This window comes from Colossoma macropomum, unplaced genomic scaffold (assembly GCF_904425465.1).
Source record: "Colossoma macropomum unplaced genomic scaffold, Colossoma_macropomum, whole genome shotgun sequence".
Classification (NCBI taxonomy): domain Eukaryota; kingdom Metazoa; phylum Chordata; class Actinopteri; order Characiformes; family Serrasalmidae; genus Colossoma; species Colossoma macropomum.
This window is the reverse complement of record NW_023495965.1, coordinates 1,346,502-1,370,000: the sequence shown is the minus strand read 5'-3', so window position 1 is coordinate 1,370,000 and position 23,499 is coordinate 1,346,502. Positions and strand designations below refer to the sequence as shown.

Genomic DNA, 23,499 nt, shown 5'->3' with positions numbered 1-23,499 from the left:
ATTACCTGTCTGAGTGTATATCTTTAGTCTGTTGTGTGAGGTTATATATTACCTGTCTGAGTGTATATCTTTAGTCTGTTGTGTGAGGTTATATATTTCCTGTCTGAGTGTATATCTTTAGTCTGTTGTGTGAGGTTATATATTTCCTGTCTGAGTGTATATCTTTAGTCTGTTGTGTGAGGTTATATATTACCTGTCTGAGTGTATATCTTTAGTCTGTTGTGTGAGGTTATATATTACCTGTCTGAGTGTATATCTTTAGTCTGTTGTGTGAGGTTATATATCACCTGGCTGAGTTTTTGACTTTAGCTTGTCCTGTTCGGACTCTGACGAACACTCGGATGTAGAAGTCGACGCTGACGCTCAGCAGAGGCTCAATGTAGCGCTGATAAACGTTGGCGCGCTGATCCAGAGAGTGCAGGATGATCCGCAGAGCCTAAAGATGCACAACATAAACATAAACAGCATCTACAATATTATTTTCAGGAAATGATCACATTCTGCCCAACAGACACTCTGCAGAATTTTAGACCTATAATCTTCATCCGTTTCTGAGAGGTTATAAAAGGTGGGCGGGGCTTTAACTGGTTACCCTGAGAGTGCAAATTTGATAAGTTATAGTTATTAATTACCTAAAACAGGTTGTTTTTGTATAGAACAAAGCGTTCGAGGTCCATTTATAATCTCAATAAATATAATTTGACTCAACGTTCAAACGTCATATTTGGTGCATTTGCTAATTGAACAGCACTCATTTAATACGGTGAATAATTTTATGGTGGGATTTTTCAGATATGACCAATTAGCTTTAGGAAAGACGCCACTGTCATTATTTTGCAGGAGCTCATATCTCAGAAGCGTGTATTTCTTTTTGATTAATACCCAAACAAACACTGCAAGATGAGTAATAAACACCAACATCGTGAAGCTCTGATGTGCTTCAGTGTGGAGACAGAAGGAGATAAATTTCCAAAACATTACAAAATAATTTCCAATAGAAAATCTGTTTCTGTTTCGGCTGTTAAAGAGATCTTAGATCACATAATCCCTGAAAACCTCGTATATCTGACATCAACAGTCCGAAACCTATGACTTATTAAACCTCAGTTTAGCTCAGTTATGCTTTCGCTTGGCGACTCAAACTCAGGGACCCAACACAGTTTAGTTAAAGCTGTGTGGGCGGGGCAAACCACACCAGCCTTCTGACTGGTGAGGATACTGCTTACGTAAGCACTACTGAAGATAAGGACCGCCCACTTAACGAAAGAGGAATTTTGGTGAAATACAGTCATTTAGTCCACACTCTGTATGTGTATACTGTGGCCCACAACAGCACAATTAATCTACTACAAACAGAACTCAGACTGAGGTTCTTTGGGACTTTAATACACAAGAACAGTAATTCAGGTTCTCCTGACCGAAGGTTCCTCACCATCTCGTGGCAGTACTTGGATTTGATGGACACTGAGCCGTATTTACTGTAGCAGGTTTCTCCGCTGTTCCCCGCCATCACCGCCATGTCCGTACACGTAATGCACAGCAGCCCTGAGGGGTCAGACAGGGGTCATACAGTGGTCATACAGCAGTCATACAGCATACAGTGGTCATACAGCGTCGTACAGGGGTCATACAGCAGACATACGGGGATCAAACAGCGTCATACAGTGGCCATATAGGGGTCACACAGCAGTCATATGGCATACAGCGGTCATACAGGGGTCATACAATGTCATACAGCATTATACAGCATACAGAGGTCATACAGCAGTCATACAGGGGTCGTATAGCATCATACAGGGACCTCATAGGGACCATACAGCATCATACATGGGTCGTACAACGTCATACAGCGCCATACAGGGACCATACAAGAGTCATACAGCGGTCATACAGGGTTCATACAGGGGCCATACAGCAGTCATACAGGGATCATACAGGGGTCGTTCAGGGATCATACAGCGGTCCAACAGGGATCCTATGAGGTCAAAAAGGGTCATACAGGGGTCACACAAGGTCAAAAAGGGTCATACAGGGGTCATACAGCATCATAAAGGGTCACACAGTGTCATACAAGGGTCACACAGCATCAAACAGTGGTCATACCGGTCCATGAGAGCAGTGCAGTCTCAGTGGAGGGAATAAGGGCTCGTGTCTGAACTGGGACGAGACCTGAACTCACCTCCCTCGCTGACGGCCTGAACTGCAGCGTCCAGGAAGGGGGCGGGGCTTCCATATGGGTCGAGGTCGATGACGTCATAGCGCTCCTTCCTCCCTCTGGCCTCATACATCAACATGCTAAACAAAAACAACGGCAACAACACCAGCCCTGATCAGAACCTGCAGAAACGTGGAGACGTTTACCTTTAAAACAGAACACAGTCCTTTAAAGACTCACTCAGAATGAACGGTCAGCGCCGGGCAGGACGATACGGCCGGAATAACACGATACCAAAATCGGTTATAATTCAGAAGCATTTCCCAGCCTCTCTTTATTCTTTTATTAAACCAGCTGCTTCTGTTACTGCACCTTTAAGACTGATATATATGTAAATGAGCTCTGTTAGGATTGGCTGTCCTGTAATGTGTCTCTGGGCTGAAACACATCCCTATTACTTCAGTGTGAGTGGGCGGGGCTAAACTGCTGTAGGCTAAATGGGTAGATGTTTGTAATTGCGACCCTGTTTTTGTGACGTCAATACAGGTTGTTTTTGTAGTTTCGACAGCAGTTTGGCCCCGCCCACTCACACTGAAGTTATAGTGTTCCAGCTCTGAGTGCTTTGCAAAAGAGGCATTCAGCCAACCAAAACAGAGCTCATTTACATATATCAGTCTTAAAAGCACAGTAACAAAAAGCCTGAAACTGTAAGGAATAAAGTTGGAAAATGACCAGGTAAAAATTAATTATGGCTAATTTTGGTACATAAAATTTCATAAATGTTAGAAAACATAATACAGTAAAAAAGCAGGATATGGGCCCTTTAATATCGCCCACCCCCAGGTTAAACTAGAAGCTGTGTGTGTGTGTATGTGTGTGTGTGTGTGTGTGTGTGTGTGACCTGGCGTCTCTCTGGCTGGCCTCCAGCAGGTGTGTGACGTTGTTGTGTTTGGCGTTTCGGGCGATCAGCGCGGCGGCTTTAGCGGAGCAGTCGTTCGCTGTTACGCTCTTCAGCCCCGGAACCTCCAGAGAGAACCGGACGGAACGCAGACCAGATGCGGCTAGTCCCTCTAACACACGCAGACCGTCCTACACACACACACACACACACACACACACACACACACACACGAGAAGTTATTTTGTTTGAATTAGATTAGATCTAATCTCAGGAATTGTCCGGTCCACCTTAAACGGTGCAGCTGTTACATTCTGCTGCCCTCAGGCGCCAGAATGTAACTGCTGCACTATTTAAGGTGGACCGAACAATTCCAATAAGAAGCTGGTGAATTGGAAGCCAACTTCACTAACACAGTTTAGGCATGCAGTTAGCACCATGCTAATTGGTCATGGAGATACATGCTAATCAGCCTCATTAGCATACATCTCCATAAGCACAAAGCCACATCAGGTAGAACCTCCTCACCTCACAGCGCTCTCCAACAGACGTGGTCCTAAACTCCGCCTCCTCTTTCTTCTCCTCTCTCTCTCCCTGCTCTGTCGCTCCCTCTGCCTCCCCGCCGTTCTTCTCGTCCGCCAGACGGACCACCACTCTCTCCTTCTCCCCGGGAACGATGATGCGTACGCCTCTCTGAGCGAGCGTCTCCCGCGCAAACTCCGTCATCACCGCACACCTGCAGGGGGCAGCACGTTACTGCTACTGAGCGCTGATTGTTTAGCGTTACTGCTACTGAGCGCTGATTGGTTAGCGTTACTGCTACTGAGCGCTGATTGGTTGATGATGATCTTACGTTAAGTCTCTGTTGAACTCCTGGACGGGGTTGTAAAACACCTCGTTAGCGCTGGGGAACAAAATCGCCGCCTTCCCCTCTCTGACCACCGTCTCTCCCGGCATCAGCCCAGGTTCTGCAGGAGCATCCAGGCTGCTTTGTGATTCCTCTGTGGGTTCTCTGGGTTCTGTGGGGGCAGTGACATCACTTGCTGACTTACTAATGTTGTTCTGGGGGTCCTGAGGGTCTTCGCTGGTCTCCATGGTCCTGAACCGTCTCTGCGGGCCTGGCCAGGGGACCCTAAACACAGCTGCTTTAGAAGTTAGCGGTCGAGGTGAGATCCTCAGTGCCGTCTGAGCCGCAAGCAGCACCACAGTCAGCCGCATAGAACCCCAAACGGCTCTGATTTTACCTGGTAGAACACGGAACATGGAGTGAGCTTGTGACCAATGGCATCTACGCTCCTAAATAGATGGTTCTTTAGTAAAGACAGTGGTTCTATATGGAACTATGAACACTCAGCGAACTATCTGCATAATTAAAGGGTTCTTTACATGGTGAAATGGTTCTTCAGATTGATGGAGAAAGTGCTGGATATGGTTCTATATAGCACCAAAAAGATTTCTGCTATCATTACAAGCTTGAGATTGTAATAATACAAGAACCCTTTTGGTGCTATATAGAACCATGTACAACAATACAAACCCTACAAGTGCAGATTAGTTTGTGAACAGATAAAAGCAGCTATACGAGTTAGCTCCGCCCACACAATCTGATTGGCTGAAAAGCAACACACCCGTGTTTTATTGTTCCCTTCACTACTTCTTAGTTGGGTGCCTTTTTTGTAAATGCTAAATATCTGTGAGGGAGCTTTTAGAGGTGGACGTCTGGTTCCTATCACCACCACTGTGAACAGTTCTGACTCTGTATGTTTATCTAGAACAGAGCGTTTCACACCAAACCACTCTGTTTACATCTTAACTGTTTAATTAGGCAGAACATTTGGAAAATGGGTGGAGTTCCCCTTTAACTAGATACATGCCTGTGTGAGTCTATCTTAAGTGGTCATTTTAAAATGGATAATGAAAAAACACACAAAATAAAAAATAATACCTGAAAATAATAAATAAATTTAAAAAAGCACAAAATAATTAAAATAAATTATCACAAAAAATAAAAAATAATAATAAGACAAACCAAAAAAACAAAAACAAAACACAACAAAACTCGGGCTGTAACTGAGGACTTGGTGTCTGGGTCCTCAGCTCAGGAAGTGAAGTCTGAACAGCTCTGCGTCTCTCCGGTCTAGACTGAGATGTTGGGGCTCTACAGTGGGAGCTGTGAGCAGCAGGAAAGCAGCCCGGCGCTAAATGAAGCCCAAATACGGGATTAGGTACTAAACTGCTCTAATCTGACTCGGGCTTCTTTCACTCCAGCTCCGTTCTACAATTCTCCGGTCCACCTTAAAGGGAGCCGCAGTTACAGTCTGGCGCCTCGGGCTGCGGAGCTGACGGGTAACTGCGGCACCATTTAAGGTGGACCGGAGAAGCTAACTTCACCCCGAAGCTCCAGCTCCAGTTAGCGTTAGCTAACCGGCCCCAAACCTGCCCCGATTACCCCAGCAGGCGCGCGCAGGCGGACCCGTCGCCCTCTTACCCCGCGGACCGGCGCAGCTGTAGCACCGAAGCACGTGAGTGTTTCTCTTAGCACGAGCTGCCGCGGCTGCTGTCGTCACATGGACACGCGCTTCCCTTTCCTACGGAAGCTGCGAGAGACCTAAGCAGAGGCAAAAAGCGAGAAAAAGCTAGACTCCCGCGCATGCGCAGTGGGGTGATATCTAGAGCGCAGTGTGACGCGAGGACGCGGAACATCAGATCTCCGTCTCAGTTTAGATTATTTCACTTTAGAATGACGGTTAACTCGAACAAGAGCAGCCGCACTGAGGCACAACGAGGCGAGGGAAAGGGGCGGGGTTATTATGCAAATATCGGAAGATTATAATATTAATGAGGAGAGAAATCAATCTGGTTTAGATAACTTGATGAATGAATTAATCAATACCTGAATAAAATATGCCATTTTAACTATGTGAATGATGTGTTTACTGTACAGCGCGGGAATTATGGGGGATGTAAACACAATGTGAATATTTAATTAGGAACTGTATTTAATGTGGTGTTAAATACTATAACTACTTAATTTGCTGTTATATATTGTAAATATTTGAACACCATAATCATTAAAATTATCATTAAATTCATCACCATCCTCAACATCACTGTCATCACCACCACCAGCACCACTGTCATCACTGCCATTATCATCACCATCATCATTATCATCACCACAATCACCATCATCATTGTTATCATCACCACAATCACCATCATCATTATCATCACCACAATCACCATCATCATCAGTCATCATCATCATCATCATCATTCTCATCATCACCATCACCATCATCATTGTCATCACCATCACCATCATCATTGTTATCATCACCACAATCACCGTCATTGTTATCATCACCACAATCACCGTCATCATCAGTCATCAACATCATTATCATCACCACAATCACCATAATCATCATCATTGTCATCATCATCATCTTCATCATCATCATCATCACCACAATCACCATCATCATCATCATCACCACAATCACCATCATCATCAGTCATCAACATCATCATCATTGTCATCACCATCACCATCATCATTGTTATCATCACCACAATCACCATCATCATCAGTCATCATCATCATTGTCATCATCATCATCATTATCATCATCATTATCATCACCACAATCACCATCATCATCATCATCATCACCACAATCACAATCACCATCATCACCATCATTATCATCATCACCATCATCATTGTCATCATCACCATCATCATCATTATTGTCATCACCTTCAATCATCATTGCTATCATCACCACAATCACCATCATCATTGTCATCACCATCACCGTCATTATTGTCATCACCATTATCATTGCTATTCTCATCACCATCATCCTCATTATCGTCATCACCATCATCACCAACATCATCATCATCATTATCATCACCATCGCCATTGTCATTATTCTCATCACCATCACCATCATCATGGTCATCATCATCTTCATCACTATTATTATCACCACCACTATCATCATCATTTCCATTAACATAATCAGCAATATTATTACCATCATTATCATTGCTATCATCACAACCATCATCATCATCACAACCATCATCATCATCATCGCAACCACAATCACTATCACCACTGTCACCACCTCTAACATCATAATCATCATCACTATCATCACCACCATTATTACCTTCATCATTACCATCATCCTCACCACCATCAGCATCATCACCTTGTTCCCTGTCAACGACCAGGTTAAAGTAGGCGGGGAGGGGCGGGGCTTGTGCATCCTATTGGAACAAAGTAGGTTGGGCTAGCGGCACTTACGCGTCTGTGAGCACCCTATCAGAGCGGTCGTGGGCGGAGCTTATGCTATGAACACGCCCACTCAGAAATGACTGGGCTTTTTTTTCGTATGTATAATATAACCAGCGCTCTGCAGAATGACGCACTTTCGACACGGAAAATATCGAAACTGCAGCTCAGAATAAAAACCATATCGACCCTGAACACACATGTACCACCCCCCCCCACACCCCCCGTGTCTGACTGTATATGTACAGTATGTTCATGTATGATCAGTTAATAATCAGTAGCTCGGTGCTCCTCCTTTTGGGATTTGCTCGTGCCTCCATTTCTCTGCGCTCGGCTCGCGCTCCTGCGCGCTCCACGAATGGCCGCCCGGCAGGAGAGACACAGGAGCTGCTGCATCACTCACATACTGAGGGGGTGAGTCTGGAGGGAGGAGGGGTATTGGGGCACGTGGAGGGGCATTTGAGGTGGTTTTTGTTGGGGTATGTTTTGGGGAAAGCGTGCACGAGGCTGAAGTTGGCTTCTCATTCGAATTGTACCGTTCCACCTTAAATGGTGCAGCAGTTACATTCTGGCGCCTCAGGCACTGTCACAGTCACTGCTGCACCATTTAAGGTGGAACGGTACAATTCGAATGAGAAGCCAACTTCAGCCTCGTGCTAAAGGGGTCAGTGGGCGGGGAAACTTCCTCGCGCCCCACTGCACGCATTTATTTCTTCTTTTATTACAACTTTCATAACTAATAACAGCTGCAGAAATAAAGTTATTAAACAGTAAAGCTGTGTGTTTTTAGCACGCGTCTCGCGCCTGCCTGCCCCTCCCCTCCCCTCGGAGTGCAGTCTGCACCCCTCCCCTCCTGATTGCTGCATTTGTCCTGGGATGACCTGTTGATGGAGGGATCCTTACATTCCTAAAAAATCCCTAAAAAGGAGCGAAGGGGGGGCTTTAATGCATCTGATGCAGCGTGCAAAATAAGACCACGTGGCACGAGCGCTCATCTTGCATGCGCGTGCATGCAAAAAATAGCATTAAAGTGCATGTGCATGCAAAAAAGACAAAAAAGCAAACAGCGTTAATCGTGCATGTGCATGCGTGCTTGCAAAATATTACCCCCCCCCTCCCGCTCGTGCATGCATGCACGCACGCATCACCATCCGCAGGGCAACTGGAGCGCGCGCGGTGCATCCTCACGGAATGTGGAGCTAAATAATTTATTGGTCGCACTATTTTTGTGCACGCGGGTGGGGGGAGCGTGCACGCAATGCATCGAGGGACATCTGCAGAGACGGTACTGGATTTTTTGGGGGCATTGTTTTTGGGAGACGCGGAGTTTTTTAAAGGATGAGCGCGTGCATGCGTAAGATTTAAGGACTGTTTTGCAAAAGAGGAGGCGCGCGCTTGCTGGTGAGGTGCACGAGCGAGACAGAAATGTCCTAAATCGACGACAAAGGCAGCACAGCAGTAGCAGTGCCAGCGCGTGCTGCTGATTTACCACTGACAGGTCTGTGATGATCGCGCGCGCGGCGGGTCTCTGAGTAGCAGCAATAGTAACGCGTTGGCTCATTTTTATGGATGCACGTGCATGCATGCAGGGTCTGTGTGTATGATGTAGTTTTTTTGGTGATTTCACTGGACAGAGTAGTGCACGAGGCTCCTCTTTACTAGTCTATGTGACCCTTGCACCTCTGTTTAACCCTTTAAAGGGGAACTCCACCAATTTTCCAAAATTCCCCCATAATTGTTAAGATGCAATCAGAGTGGTTCAGAGTCGTTCTTTGTTCTAGATAATCTTACCGAGTCAGAACTGTTCACAGTGGTGGTGATAGGAACCAGACGTCCACCTCTAAAAGCTCCCTCACAGAAAGTTCCTACATGAGATGGTTATGAATTCACTGCCTGATGACTGAGACACTGTTTTATGATAGTTTAGAGAACTTAAACTCCATTCATGGTGGAGGGATACATGCAGGGCGCTGTGAGGCAAAATAGTCCCCAAAGAAAACTTATTATTCCAGATTTTCCACTATTTTCCATCATCAACATTCCATATAAACTCAGAAGACTCGTGTAGGTTCACTGGTGGTTCTGGATAGTAAATAAAATGTCTATATTTGTGTTGTAGTCATGGCGACCCCTGGTTCCTATCACCACCACTGTAAAGACATCTGAGTCTCTATGATGTTGATGATGGAAAATAGTGGAAAATCTGAAATAATACGTTTCCTTTGCGGACTATTTTGCCTCACAGCGCCCTGCGTATTATGTACACTCTAAAAAGTATCAGTGATTTTAAACAATACAGCTGAAAACTCAGTTCTGACTGTTGATGCACTTTTCTAGAGTTATTCCATAAATGAACATCTAACAGAGCTCAGTCTTAAACACTCTACTCCACTGTAGCTGTACTGCACGTCTGTCCTGTAGCAGCACATACCATCCTCATCTCATTTTTCATTTAATGTGTAATTTCTTCTGTATTAAATCTTCTTTTAATCATGTTTTAATCATATTCTAATTTCTGTTCTACATCTTTTTAAATTTTAATGTAAATCATCTTTGTATTTTCTCATTTGTAAAAGGCTCTGAATATGAATGATTTTTATTCAGTGTTTCACTCACTGGACTTAATCCTTCTGCTCCTCATAGTGAAGCGTGCTGTCCAGTGTTCTTTAATACTGACCGTCTGCATTGTTTACTCAGAACAGCAGGATGAGACGCTCTTTATCTCAACGCGATGACGTACCGCCGTGCTGACCCTTGTTAGCCTTTGCAATGACTGATTAACCCACATCTGGGTCGTGTCTGGAGGGAGGGAGGGGTCACTGAGTGTGTCTCAGGGTCAGACAGATACGCTGACCCTGAGTGACCTTTGCTGTGTGAGAGGTTCAGTGAGTGTAACTGAGCTTTATCAGCTTTTCCTTTCGCTGTAGTAATTCATATGAATTCATTCTATCAATAATTCATAGCGGATTCTGAAAAATTCATTGTGGTTACTGAATAATTCATAGTAGATACTGAATAATTCATAAATACTGAATAATTCATAGTAGATACTGAATAATTCATAGTAGATACTGAATAATTAAATCTGAAGTTTAAGAATTGGGATGAACAGCTGATGGATGAATGGGTGGAGCTAAACTACTGGTGATTGATTAAGAGGACATGTAATTGTATAGTTTTTTTGTGACATCACAAAACTGAATTCTAAACAGGCTGTTTTTGCAGTTGAGAATTTTTTAAACTAACCATGTTTACAGACTGTTTTAGAATCAGTGTGATGTGTGGGGTTGTGTGTGATGTGTGGGGTTGTGTGTGATGGGCTGTGTGTGATGTGTGGGGTTGTGGGTGATGTGTTGGGCTGTGTGTGATGTGTGGGGTTGTGGGTGATGTGTTGGGTGGTATGGGGTTGTGTGTGATGTGTGGGGTGTGTGATGTGTGGGGTTGTGTGTGATGTGTTGGGTTGTGTGTGGTGGGGGGTTGGGTTGTGTGTGGTGTGATGTGTTGGGCTGTGTGTGATGTGCGGGGTTGTGGGTGATGTTGGGTTGTGTGTGATGTGTTGGGCTGTGTGTGATGTGTTGGGCTGTGTGTGGTGTGTTGGGTTGTGTGATGTGTGGGGCTGTGTGTGATGTGTTGGGCTGTGTGTGATGTGTTGGGCTATGTGTGGTGTGTTGGGTTGTGTGTGTTGTGTTGGGCTGCGTGTGATGTGTTGGGCTGTGTGTGATGTGTTGAGATGTGTGTGTTGTGTTCGGCTGTGTGTGATGTGTTAGGCTGTGTGCGATGTGTTGGGTTGTGTTGGGCTGTGTGTGATGTGCTGGGTTGTGTGTGTTGTGTTGGGCTGTGTGTGATGTGTTAGGCTGTGTGTGATGTGCTGGGTTGTGTGTGTTGTGTTGGGCTGTGTGCGTTGTGTTGGGCTGTGTGTGATGTGCTGGGTTGTGTGTGTTGTGTTGGGCTGTGTGCGTTGTGTTGGGCTGTGTGTGATGTGTTGAGATGTGTGTGTTGTGTTCGGCTGTGTGTGATGTGTTGGGTTGTGTTGGGCTGTGTGTGATGTGCTGGGTTGTGTGTGTTGTGTTGGGCTGTGTGTGATGTGTTGTGTTGGGCTGTGTGTGATGTGCTGGGTTGTGTGTGTTGTGTTGGGCTGTGTGTGATGTGTTAGGCTGTGTGTGATGTGTTAGGCTGTGTTTGATGTGTTGGGCTGTGTGATGTGTTGGGCTGTGTGCGTTGTGTTGGGCTGTGTGTGATGTGTTGGGCTGCGTGTGATGTGTTAGGCTGTGTTTGATGTGTTGGGCTGTGTGATGTGTTGGGCTGTGTGATGTGTTGGGCTGTGTGCGTTGTGTTAGGCTGTGTGTGATGTGTTGGGCTGCGTGTGATGTGTTAGGCTGTGTTTGATGTGTTGGGCTGTGTGATGTGTTGGGCTGTGTGCGTTGTGTTAGGCTGTGTGTGATGTGTTAGGCTGTGTTTGATGTGTTGGGCTGTGTGATGTGTTGGGCTGTGTGTGTTGTGTTGGGCTGTGTGATGTGTTGGGCTGTGTGATGTGTTGGGCTGTGTGTGATGTGTTGGGCTGTGTGTGATGTGTTGGGCTGCGTGTGATGTGCTGGGTTGTGTGTGTTGTGTTGGGCCGCGTGTGATGTGCTGGGTTGTGTGTGTTGTGTTGGGCCGCGTGTGATGTGCTGGGTTGTGTGTGATGTGTTGGGCTGTGTGTGATGTGTTGGGCTGCGTGTGGTGTTTTGTGTTGGGCTGTGTGTTGTGTTGGGCTGTGTGTGATGTGTTGGGCTGCGTGTGATGTGTTGGGCTGTGTGCGTTGTGTTGGGCTGTGTGTGATGTGTTGGGCTGCGTGTGATGTGCTGGGCTGGGCTGTGTGTGATGTGTTGGGCTGCGTGTGATGTGTTGGGCTGCGTGTGATGTGTTAGGCTGTGTGTGATGTGCTGGGTTGTGTGTGTTGTGTTGGGCTGTGTGATGTGTTGGGCTGTGTGTGGTGTTTTGTGTTGGGCTGTGTGTGATGTGTTGGGCTGTGTGTGATGTGTTGGGCTGTGTGTGATGTGTTGGGCTGCGTGTGATGTGTTGGGCTGCGTGTGATGTGTTAGGCTGTGTGTGATGTGCTGGGTTGTGTGTGTTGTGTTGGGCTGTGTGATGTGTTGGGCTGTGTGTGGTGTTTTGTGTTGGGCTGTGTGTGATGTGTTGGGCTGTGTGTGTTGTGTGTTGGGTTGTGGGTTGTGTTGGGCTGTGTGTGATGTGTTGGGCTGTGTGTGATGTGTTGAGCTGTGTGTGTTGTGTTGGGTTGTGTGTGTTGGGTTGTGGGTTGTGTTGGGTTGTGTGTGGTATTTTGTGTTGAGCTGTGTGTGATGTGTTGGGCTGTGTGTGGTATTTTGTGTTGAGCTGTGTGTGGTGTTTTGTGTTGGGCTGTGTGTGATGTGTTAGGCTGTGTGTGATGTGCTGGGTTGTGTGTGTTGTGTGCGTTGTGTTGGGCTGTGTGTGATGTGTTGGGCTGTGTGTGGTGTTTTGTGTTGGGCTGTGTGTGATGTGTTGGGCTGTGTGTGTTGTGTGTTGGGTTGGGTTGTGGGTTGTGTTGGGCTGTGTGTGATGTGTTGAGCTGTGTGTGTTGGTTGTGTTGTGTTGGGCTGTGTGTGGTATTTTGTGTTGAGCTGTGTGTGATGTGTTGGGCTGTGTGTGTTGTGTTGGGCTGTGTGGTATTTTGTGTTGAGCTGTGTGTGGTGTTTTGTGTTGGGTTGTGTTGTGTGATGTGTTGGGCTGTGTGTGATGTGTTGGGCTGTGTGTGTTGTGTTGGGCTGTGTGGTATTTTGTGTTGAGCTGTGTGTGGTGTTTTGTGTTGGGTTGTGTTGGGCTGTGTGTGGTATGTTGGGTTGTGTTAGGCTGTGTTTGATGTGTTGGGTTGTGTGTTGTGTTGGGCTGCGTGTGATGTGCTGGGTTGTGTGTGTTGTGTTGGGCGGTGTGTGATGTGTTAGGCTGTGTGTGATGTGCTGGGTTGTGTGTGTTGTGTGCGTTGTGTTGGGCTGTGTGTGATGTGTTGGGCTGTGTGTGGTGTTTTGTGTTGGGCTGTGTGTGATGTGTTGGGCTGTGTGTGTTGTGTGTTGGGTTGGGTTGTGGGTTGTGTTGGGCTGTGTGTGATGTGTTGAGCTGTGTGTGTTGGGTTGTGTTGTGTTGGGCTGTGTGTGGTATTTTGTGTTGAGCTGTGTGTGATGTGTTGGGCTGTGTGTGTTGTGTTGGGCTGTGTGGTATTTTGTGTTGAGCTGTGTGTGGTGTTTTGTGTTGGGTTGTGTTGTGTGATGTGTTGGGCTGTGTGTGATGTGTTGGGCTGTGTGTGTTGTGTTGGGCTGTGTGGTATTTTGTGTTGAGCTGTGTGTGGTGTTTTGTGTTGGGTTGTGTTGGGCTGTGTGTGGTATGTTGGGTTGTGTTAGGCTGTGTTTGATGTGTTGGGTTGTGTGTTGTGTTGGGCTGTGTGTGGTATGTTGGGTTGTGTGTGATGTGTTGGGCTGTGTGTGGTATGTTGGGTTGTGTTGGGTTGTGTGATGTGTTGGGTTGTGTGTGTTGTGTTGGGCTGTGTGTGGTATTTTGTGTTGAGCTGTGTGTTTTGTGTTGGGTTGTGGGTTGTGTTGGGCTGTGTGTGGTATGTTGGGTTGTGTGTGATGTGTTGGGCTGTGTGTGGTGTGTTGGGCTGTGTGTGGTATGTTGGGCTGTGTGTGGTATGTTGGGTTGTGTTGGGTATGCTGGGTTGTGTTGGGCTGTGTGTGGTATGTTGGGTTGTGTGTGATGTGTTGGGCTGTGTGTGGTATGTTGGGTTGTGTGTGATGTGTTGGGTTGTGTGTGGTATGTTGGGTTGTGTTGGGTTGTGTGATGTGTTGGGTTGTGTGTGTTGTGTTGGGCTGTGTGTGGTATTTTGTGTTGAGCTGTGTGTGTTGTGTTGGTTTGTGTGTTGTGTTGGGCTGTGTGTGGTATTTTGTGTTGAGCTGTATGTGGTGTTTTATGTTGGGTTGTGGGTTGTGTTGGGCTGTGTGTGGTATGTTGGGTTGTGTGTGATGTGTTGGGTTGTGGGTTGTGTTGGGCTGTGTGTGGTATGTTGGGCTGTGTGTGGTATGTTGGGTTGTGTGATGTGTTGGGTTGTGTGTGTTGTGTTGGGCTGTGTGTGGTATTTTGTGTTGAGCTGTATGTGGTGTTTTATGTTGGGTTGTGGGTTGTGTTGGGCTGTGTGTGGTATGTTGGGCTGTGTGTGATGTGTTGGGCTGTGTGTGGTGTGTTGGGCTGTGTGTGGTATGTTGGGCTGTGTGTGGTATGTTGGGTTGTGTTGGGTATGCTGGGTTGTGTTGGGCTGTGTGTGGTATGTTGGGTTGTGTGTGATGTGTTGGGCTGTGTGTGGTATGTTGGGCTGTGTGTGGTATGTTGGGTTGTGTTGGGTTGTGTGTTGTGTGGGGCTGTGTGTGATGTGCTGCGTTGGTGGTGTTAAAGGGGAGATCTGAGTCTGTCTGATGAGCCTGTCAGGGTCTGATCTAATGAGGACTCGTATGGTTTATCCTATGTGCTCATTTTTAGAAGCTGTTCAGATAAACATGATGTGTCTGTCAGACTCGACTCAGAATAGACTCAGAAGTGGGTCAGACTCACTGCCGCTCACACAGCCACACACAGCTCACCGACTCAGCCTCTTAATCTGATCCTTAATTCTGGCTTTATTTCCTCTGCTCGTTATCTCTAATCAGACATCACCCCAGTCTGTATCAGTAAACTGATCTGATCGGCTTTATCAGACATACAGGATTACTGACTCATTAAATTCCCCCATAATTCAGTGTGTGAGATGTAAACAGAGTCATTCAGAGTGGTTTGGTGTGAAATGGTTCAGATGTCTTTACAGTGGTGGTGATAGGAACCAGGGGTCGCCATGACTACAACACAGATATAGACATTTTATTTACTATCCAGAACCACCAGTGAACCTACACGAGTCTTCTGAGCTTATATGGAATGTTGATGATGGAAAATAGTGGAAAATCTGAAATAAGTTTTCTTTGGGGACTATTTTGCCTCACAGCGCCCTGCATGTATCCCTCCACCATGAATGGAGTTTAAAAATATGGGCATTGTACACTATGTGGCCAAAAGTATGTGGACTCCCCTCCTGAGTTCAGGTGTTTCATTGCTAACAGGTGTATAAAATCAGGAACATAGCCTTGCAGTCTCCATAGACAAACAGTGGCAGCAGAATGAGTCGCACTGATGAACTCAGTGACTTTAAACATGGCTCCGTCATAGGATGAAACCTCTGCCACGAGTCGGTCTGTGTAATTTCTGTCCTGCTAGATCTGCCCCAGACAACTGTAAGAGCTATTATTATGAAATGGAAGCATCAAAAGCTCAGCCACCGAGTGCTGAAGCGAGTAGAGAGTAAAAATGCCTTTCCTCTGCTGCCTCACTCACTGCTGAGTTCCAAACTGCCTCTGGAAACAACATCAGCACAAGAACTGAGCATCAGGATCTTCATGAAATGGGTTTCCATGGCTGAGCAGCTGCACACAAGCCTAAGATCACTGCGCAATGCCAAGCGTCGGCTGGAGGGGTGTAAAGCGCCGCCACTGGACTCTGAATCAGTGGAACCGTGTTCTCTGGAGTGATGAATCAGCTTCTCCATCTGTCAGTCTGATGATGAATCTGGGTTTGGTGGAGAGAACGTCAGGAGAACGTTACCTACCAGTATGCGGAGAAAACAGTAGAGTTTGGTGGAGGAGTGATAAACAGTAAAGTTTGGCTGAGGAGGGATAAACAGTAGAGTTTGGTGGAGGAGGGATAAACAGTACAGTTTGGTGGAGGAGTGATAAACAGTAGAGTTTGGTGGAGGAGGGATAAACAGTAGAGTTTGGCTGAGGAGGGATAAACAGTAGAGTTTGGTGGAGGAGTGATAAACAGTAGAGTTTGGTGGAGGAGGGATAAACAGTACAGTTTGGTGGAGGAGGGATAAACAGTAGAGTTTGGTGGAGGAGGGATAAACAGTAGAGTTTGGTGGAGGAGGGATAAACAGTTTGGTGGAGGAGAGATAAACAGAGTTTGGTGGAGGAGGGATAAACAGAGTTTGGTGGAGGAGGGATAAACAGTACAGTTTGGTGGAGGAGGGATAAACAGTACAGTTTGGTGGAGGAGGGATAAACAGAGTTTGGTGGAGGAGGGATAAACAGTACAGTTTGGTGGAGGAGGGATAAACAGTAGAGTTTGGTGGAGGAGAGATAAACAGTAGAGTTTGGTGGAGGAGTGATAAACAGTAGAGTTTGGTGGAGGAGGGATAAACAGTAGAGTTTGGTGGAGGAGGGATAAACAGTAGAGTTTGGTGGAGGAGGGATAAACAGTAGAGTTTGGTGGAGGAGGGATGATGGGCTGGGCTGTTTTTCAGGGTTTGTGCTCTCAGTTCCAGTGAAGGGTGATGTTGATGCTGCAGCACAAAGACATTTTACACAGTTCTCTGCTTTCAGCTTTGTGGCAGCAGTTTGGGGAAGAGCCTTTCCTGTTCCAGCATGACTGAGCCCCTGTGCACAAAGCAGCTCCATAAAGACATGGAGTGACCAGTTTGGTGTGGAGGAACTCCAGTGGCCCTCACAGAGCCTGACCTCAACCCCACTGAACACCTTTGGGATGAACTAGAACGGAGATTGTGAGCCAGACCCTCTCGTCCAACATCAGTGTCTGACCTCACAAACGCTCTTCTGGATGAATGGACACAAATTCCCACAGACTCTCTCCGAAATCTTGTAGAAGCTTCCCGTAAGAGTGGAAGCTGTTATGAAAGGGGACCGAATCCATATTAATGCCTATAGTTTTAGAATGGGACATCCAACAAGATCATATAGGTGTGATAATCGGGTGTCCACAAACTTTTGGCCACGTAGTGGATGTTCACCGTGTTCTCTGTATATTCAGAGGAAGTTCTGTTTTTTAATGGATTTGAATGTTTAACTGTGTTGTGACTCTGTATACTCTGTGTTCCCTGTGCAGATCCTGATGTGTTGAGGCGCTGATATGGCTCAGACGCTGCAGATGGCCATCCCCAACTTCGGAAACAACGTCCTGGAGTGCCTGAACGAGCAGCGGCTGCAGGGGCTCTACTGCGACGTCTCCGTGGTGGTCAAGGGACACACGTTCAAGGTAGGAGTGGCCGATGCATTAAAGTTACTGGCCCTTATTTATCAGAATAAACGAGCGCAGACTTAACCGTCCCGAATGACGTACGAACGACTCCGTGTCTGACTCAGGAAACTGTCGTAGGTGATCAGAGGTCGTGAAAACAAGTACCTTATTTACATATCATTTACATATCATTTTATATAATATGATGGAATTCAAGTAGATGTTTCAGTAATGAGCTAATAAATCATGAGCAACCAGCAACTCATCAGTGGAATTTAGGGGTTGAGGTGCTCCCTCTACTGGCCGGAGCTAGAAGTGGTAGTAGAATTATTGTGATTATTTTATTGAAAACGTAGTCATTATTTAGAGTATTATAGTATTGCATAATAAAAACATAGTACTGCAGTATATGAGCTTCTGCTGTACTAGCCAAGCTGTGTCAGCAGGGTAGTAGTAGTAGAAATTTATTTCAGTTCTTGTTTCTAAATTTCCAAAATAAATACATAGAAAGAGCTAAAAAATAAGGTCTTAAATTAATAGCAAAGACAAACAAAACAAAAAATATAGACCAAAAAGGTTTAGGCTGAAGCTTTAGCTTATTTTGTCTCCCCTTTATACCTAACATATTCTAATAGACGATGGTTTTACTAGCAGGTATTAAGTAGGTAGTATAAAGCAAAAGCTTTTAAATAGATCATAGTGTTTGTTTATATCAATGTGCATGTAAAAATAAATATCTCCACTTTAGTACAGGAGTTACTAAGTGCAGTTATTAGTATTGTCTGTTGTTTTCTGTTTTTTTATGTTATTGCTGATATTATTGATGTTATTAGCAGTAATTTTGATCATTTAATCACAAATCAGACTTTTTTTGTTGATTTCAGGCTGTTAAAATATTCCGCTCTAATTGAAACACTCCTACTAGTACATATACGCAAGTGGCGGAATTCATAAATAATAAAACTGTCCGTGAATTTTGTGTTCACTAATTTTATGATTTTATGATTATGAACTGCATATTAACCAGTAACTGATTGGATGGCAGCCCTTTACGAGGTCACCTTATTATGTTACTTTCATTACATTTCTTAGATTTCAGTTCGTGCAAACATTAAATGTAAAAATGTAAACATGTACCGGCCTGTTTGAAACGTGGAGCTGCTGATTTGTTTGTTAAAACCTCTGAAAAACAAAATACGGAGATCATGAACACGTCTTCAGGTGTCCCCTATGTTCTCTCCAAGGCCCACCGCGCCGTGTTGGCCGCCAGCAGCTCCTACTTCCGCGACCTCTTCAACTCTGGCGCCAAAAGCTCGGTGGTGGAGCTGCCGCCGGCCGTGCAGCCGCAGAGTTTCCAGCAGATCCTGTCCTTCTGCTACACGGGGCGGCTCAGCATGAACATCGGGGATCAGTTCCTGCTCATGTACACGGCCGGCTTCCTGCAGATCCAGCAGATCATGGAAAAGGGAACCGAGTTCTTCCTCAAAGTCAGCTCCCCCAGCTGCGACTCGCAGGGTCTGCACACGGAGGAGATGCCACCTTCTGAGCCCCAGAGCCCAGTGGGCGGAGCTATGGGAGGGGGCGTGGTCGCCACGGCACCCGGACGCCCCGCCTCCTGCCTCACTCCGCTTTCGTTGGTGTCGAGGGTGAAGACGGAGCAGCCGCAGCAACAGCAGGAAGGGTCTCCGTACTCAGTGGTCTGCACACCGGTCGCTAAACGGCTTTGGGAGGGGGGCAGCCGAGAAGGGGGCGGGGGGGCAGGAGGAGGTGGAGGAGGGGGAGGGATGAGGAAGGCCCCACGCTTCTCACAGGAAGTAGCGCGAGGTATGCCTCCTCAGGGTGCGGCGATGTTGGGTGGAAGCGTGGCGGCTAACAGCAACAACAACAACAATAACAGTAGCAGCTGCGGGGGGGCTAGCGGTGGGGGCACTCCGGAGGGCACCAGCCCGGCCACGCTGAGCATGTACACCAGCGACTCACCCATCTCCTACCACGACGACGAGGAAGAGGAGGAACTCGCAGACGAAACGGCTGAAGATCAGTACAGGCAGATCTGCAACATGTACACCATGTACAGCATGATGAACGTGGGGGCTGCAGGTAAGACAGACAGACAGACAGATAGTGTACATACATCACTCACCTGTGCTCTGTTGATTCCACCTGTCATATAAACAGTGGCCTGAATAAAGCTATTAAATAGAGTTCAGTACAAAACTTAAACGGGCCTAGAATTGAGCCCTGTGGAACACCATCAGCAAACACAACGTTGTAGACTGTTTACAGCACTTACACTATTTACACTGTTATTATTTAATTAATATTAATAAACAAATGTGGAGCTGCTGCTGCTGTTTTCTCTGCCGTGTGCACTGACACAGTAAAGGAGCAGCAGGTAAACATGTTTAAGTGAAGATCATTGATTTAAAATGTGGTCAGTTTGGTATTTTTAGAGTTTTAAATGTTCATAAACTCCATCATACCTTAAACTCAGCTCATTAAAAAGCTTCGCTCCACATGTGAAACACTTTTCACCATTCATCTTTGTTTACTTGCTGTATTTTCTTCTTTCGTGCTCTCAGTTTTCATTGGCTGTTGGAGGAGTCTGTTCAGACTGAGCCGTTGACCAGTTTACTCTAGATTGCACTCAGAGTCGGGTCGAAAAATCAAACGTTTGATAAACTCTGACTGCTCTGAAACGCGATCGGGAGGCAGTAAATCTGAGTCTGCGCCCCTCAGACACGACTCGACTCTCTCTCCAACTGTCGACTCAGACTGACCCAAAAATCTGCAGACTAGAGTCGACCAGCTCAGACTCAGACTGAGAATTAGGGTTAAAATCAGGGTAAAAGTCAGGCAGTGTGACCCTGGATTAACCAGACTTTTGGGCCGTTTATCATGAAATCGGCACACTATGTGAAGATTTTCAAAAAACTATGCCAAAAACCAAAAAACAACAAAAGTGAAGATGGAAGGTTTTGTTCATATTTATATTTTCTTTTTTAAGAGATCACAGATTCACATACACCAAAGTGGGGCTTGACTGACAGTGAACCACTGACTGACTGACGCTTGTTTTGTGTTTAAACTGTTTATTTACCAAAATATCGTCTTTAGCTTTAATAGTCACTTAGTCGAACCTTCGAACCTTCTTCTCGAAGTCCTGTCTTGGTTGGTGGGATGCGCTTTTCTCACCGAGCGCTCACGTCCTTCTCGAGTAATGATCTAAACAGCTCTGAGTCAGTTTTAAAACGTTATCCTGTGTGATCTGAGCGGTCAGTGCTGTCCTCCTGTTTAAGGCTGATGCTGTTCGGTTCTGAACGTTCTTCTGTGTGTTCCAGCTGGAGAGCGGGTGGAGTCCCTGCCGGACCACCTGACCGTAGAGTCGAGAGGCAGAGGGGTCCGGGTGCGTCCAGAACTCTCCTCCCTGCCGACGGAGCTGATCTCCCAGATTGGGAACCGCTGCCACCCCCGGCTGTATGAGGAGGGCGACCCGGCGGAGAAGCTGGAGCTGGTGAGCGGAACCAGCGTCTTCATCTCCCGCGCGCAGCTCATGAACTGCCACGTCAGCGCCGGGACCCGGCACAAAGTCCTGCTGCGCCGCCTGCTGGCCGCGTTCTTCGACCGGTACGGCGCAGTGAGCCGATCTGCACACACGGAGCTCACGGCAACACGAGCGTTTATGTGTTTATAATGAGTTATAATGAGATTAATTACCTTAATGAAATGATTATGGTTTAATAGACAGAAGTATATACACGTGATTTTGTGCATATACTTTATTACGTTTTTAATTAAACCTCTATAAATAATTTCTTGGTGTCTAGAAACGCTCTAAACCATCTGTCTTAAAGTTTTACGTCCACACTGTGAGGATTATTGAATTATGAAATATTTCAGACTTCTGAGTCGTAGTGTGTTTCACCAGGTGTGAACAGCTGAAGGTTTGAAATTACTGCTCTCTGTGTGTTATTTTTTATAATGTATTATTATTATTGTTATTAATATTATTATTATCTGTTCTCCTCCCTCATTTCTCTCTCTCTCTCTCTCTCTCTCTCTCTCTCTCTCTCTCTCTCTCCTCTCTCTCTCTCTCTCTCTCTCTCTCTCTCTTTAGGAGTACTCTGGCTAACAGCTGTGGGACGGGGATTCGCTCGTCCACCAACGACCCCAACAGGAAACCTCTGGACAACAGAGTCCTCCACGCAGTCAAGTGTGAGTGACCTCAACCTAACCTTACCTGACAATAACCTGACCTCACCTGACATCAACCTGACCTCACCTGAAATCAACCTGATCTCACCTGACAATAACCTGACCTCACCTGATGTCAAGCTGACCTCACCTGACAATAACCTGACCTCACCTGACAATAACCTGACCTCACCTGACAATAAACTGACTTCACCTGACAATAAACTGACCTCACCTGACATCAAGCTGACCTCACCTGACAATAACCTGACCTCACCTGACAATAAACTGACCTCACCTGACATCAAGCTGACCTCACCTTGAATCGGACTGACCTCACTTGAAATCAACCTGACCTCACTTCACATCACCGACTTCAACCTGATATCAGCTTAATCTCACCTGACATTACCCTGACCTCACCTGACAATAACCTGACCTCACCTGAAATCAACCTGACCTCACCTGAAATCAACCTGACCTCACCTGACAATAACCTGACCTCACCTGACATCAGCTTGACCTCCCTGAAATCAATACATTTATCAGATGTTTATGATTGAATGTAAGGGGATCATAAACATCTATAATAGAAGATCTGGACCTGTTTTACTCGCCGTATCCACAACTGTCAGTTTCAGTGTTTTATACAGAAAAAATTCAGAATTATACAAAAATAACCGAATTGTAGAGAAATTTACATTGAAAGGTTTCTTACAGAATCAAATTGAATTGAATCGTATGGAGATCTGAGATTTACTGATGTATTGAGTCGTGTGTAAAGAATCAAACTGAATCACACAGTTGTGAATTAACACTGTTCCTCAGCAGGTGTTGTGAAGTTTTGTTGTGAACTGTTTGATCTGTGTTATTTATCTGTTATTTTTTCTGTGTTATTTTTCTGTTTTATTCTGTTTTATTTCTGTTTTATTTTTCTGTATTATTTTTTTTGTGTTATTTATCTGTATTTTCTCCTCTTTTCCTCCAGTTTACTGTCAGAACTTCGCGCCGAGCTTTAAGGAGAGCGAGATGAACGCGATAGCGGCCGACATGTGCACTAACGCCCGCCGCGTGGTCAGGAAGAGCTGGATCCCCAAACTGAAGCAGCTGATGGCCGAGAGCGACGCCTACGCTAACCTCTTCCCCGACGCTAACAAGCCGGAGGCCGACGCCCTGGGGGCGGAGCCTGCGTTTGACGCGCCCGTCGTGGAGGGCGGGCCGTGCTCAGACGGCGCCTCTGCTGAGGCGCTGCAGGGCGTGGGCGGAGACGTGTTTTAGTGAGTGCGGTCGCCATGGCGACGGCTCCGATCCTCTCTTCCTTTTCATCAGTCCATTTTTTCCAACGATGCAAAGCATCACTGTGTATGCTACTGAACCAGACTGGAGAGAGAGAGGGCGGAGCGGAGGGAGAGGGGGCGTGGCTTAAATAAATAAAAGGTCAGTTTTTTCTTTTTTTAGGTGAAATGCTGGATTTCTCTCTCTGCTCTCATTCTTTTGAGTTAAGCACACATTCCCAAAGAGGGGGCGGGGCCAAAGAAGAGTTTAAGAGGCAGGACCAGAGAAGAAGGGTGTGTTAAAATAGGAGGGGCGGGACTAGCATGGGCGGGGCCAGTGAGAAAGCAAGCACTTTATTGGTCTGTAAACACTGTCTGTCTCCATCATGAATGTATCTGTCCAGAAAGTTCTGTCAGCTCGCTGGCCTCGGGATTTATACAGAAGATGGAGGGGAATTCCACCAGATTTTCAAAATCCCCCCGTAATTCAGTGGTTGAGATTCAGAGTGGTTTGTGAAATACTTAAAAGACAGACATTTTATTTACT

At 46.1% G+C, this 23,499-nt stretch overlaps 2 protein-coding genes across 4 annotated transcripts in view; one reads left to right on the top strand and one right to left on the bottom strand.

The window, feature by feature from the left end:
- The window catches only part of trmt1 (tRNA methyltransferase 1), a 13,982-nt gene extending 8,345 nt beyond the window's left edge, over positions 1-5,637 (bottom strand). Inside the window, exons 1-7 of one of the 2 annotated variants that reach the window (XM_036564279.1) lie at positions 5,542-5,637; positions 3,907-4,297; positions 3,582-3,789; positions 3,057-3,244; positions 2,180-2,295; positions 1,433-1,545; positions 288-436 (exon numbers count right to left, since the gene is read on the bottom strand). In XM_036564279.1, coding sequence (XP_036420172.1) covers positions 288-436; positions 1,433-1,545; positions 2,180-2,295; positions 3,057-3,244; positions 3,582-3,789; positions 3,907-4,271 — 1,139 coding nt within the window. In that variant the 5' untranslated portion in view covers positions 4,272-4,297; positions 5,542-5,637. Of the gene's footprint in view, positions 1-287; positions 437-1,432; positions 1,546-2,179; positions 2,296-3,056; positions 3,245-3,581; positions 3,790-3,906; positions 4,298-5,502 lie in introns of both variants that reach the window. The other variant, XM_036564280.1, reaches the window with a different exon arrangement.
- nacc1b (nucleus accumbens associated 1, BEN and BTB (POZ) domain containing b) lies at positions 4,307-23,499 on the top strand. 2 transcript variants are annotated; one of them, XM_036564282.1, is made up of 6 exons: positions 4,307-5,278; positions 17,353-17,502; positions 18,729-19,584; positions 20,826-21,111; positions 21,602-21,699; positions 22,667-23,499. In XM_036564282.1, exons 2-6 carry the CDS (start codon positions 17,377-17,379, stop codon positions 22,954-22,956), a joined length of 1,656 nt encoding a protein of 551 aa, XP_036420175.1. In that variant the 5' UTR covers positions 4,307-5,278; positions 17,353-17,376; the 3' UTR covers positions 22,957-23,499. The 2 variants fall into 2 exon arrangements, with proteins under 2 accessions (XP_036420175.1, XP_036420174.1); XM_036564281.1 differs by lacking the exon at positions 4,307-5,278 and adding an exon at positions 7,668-7,776.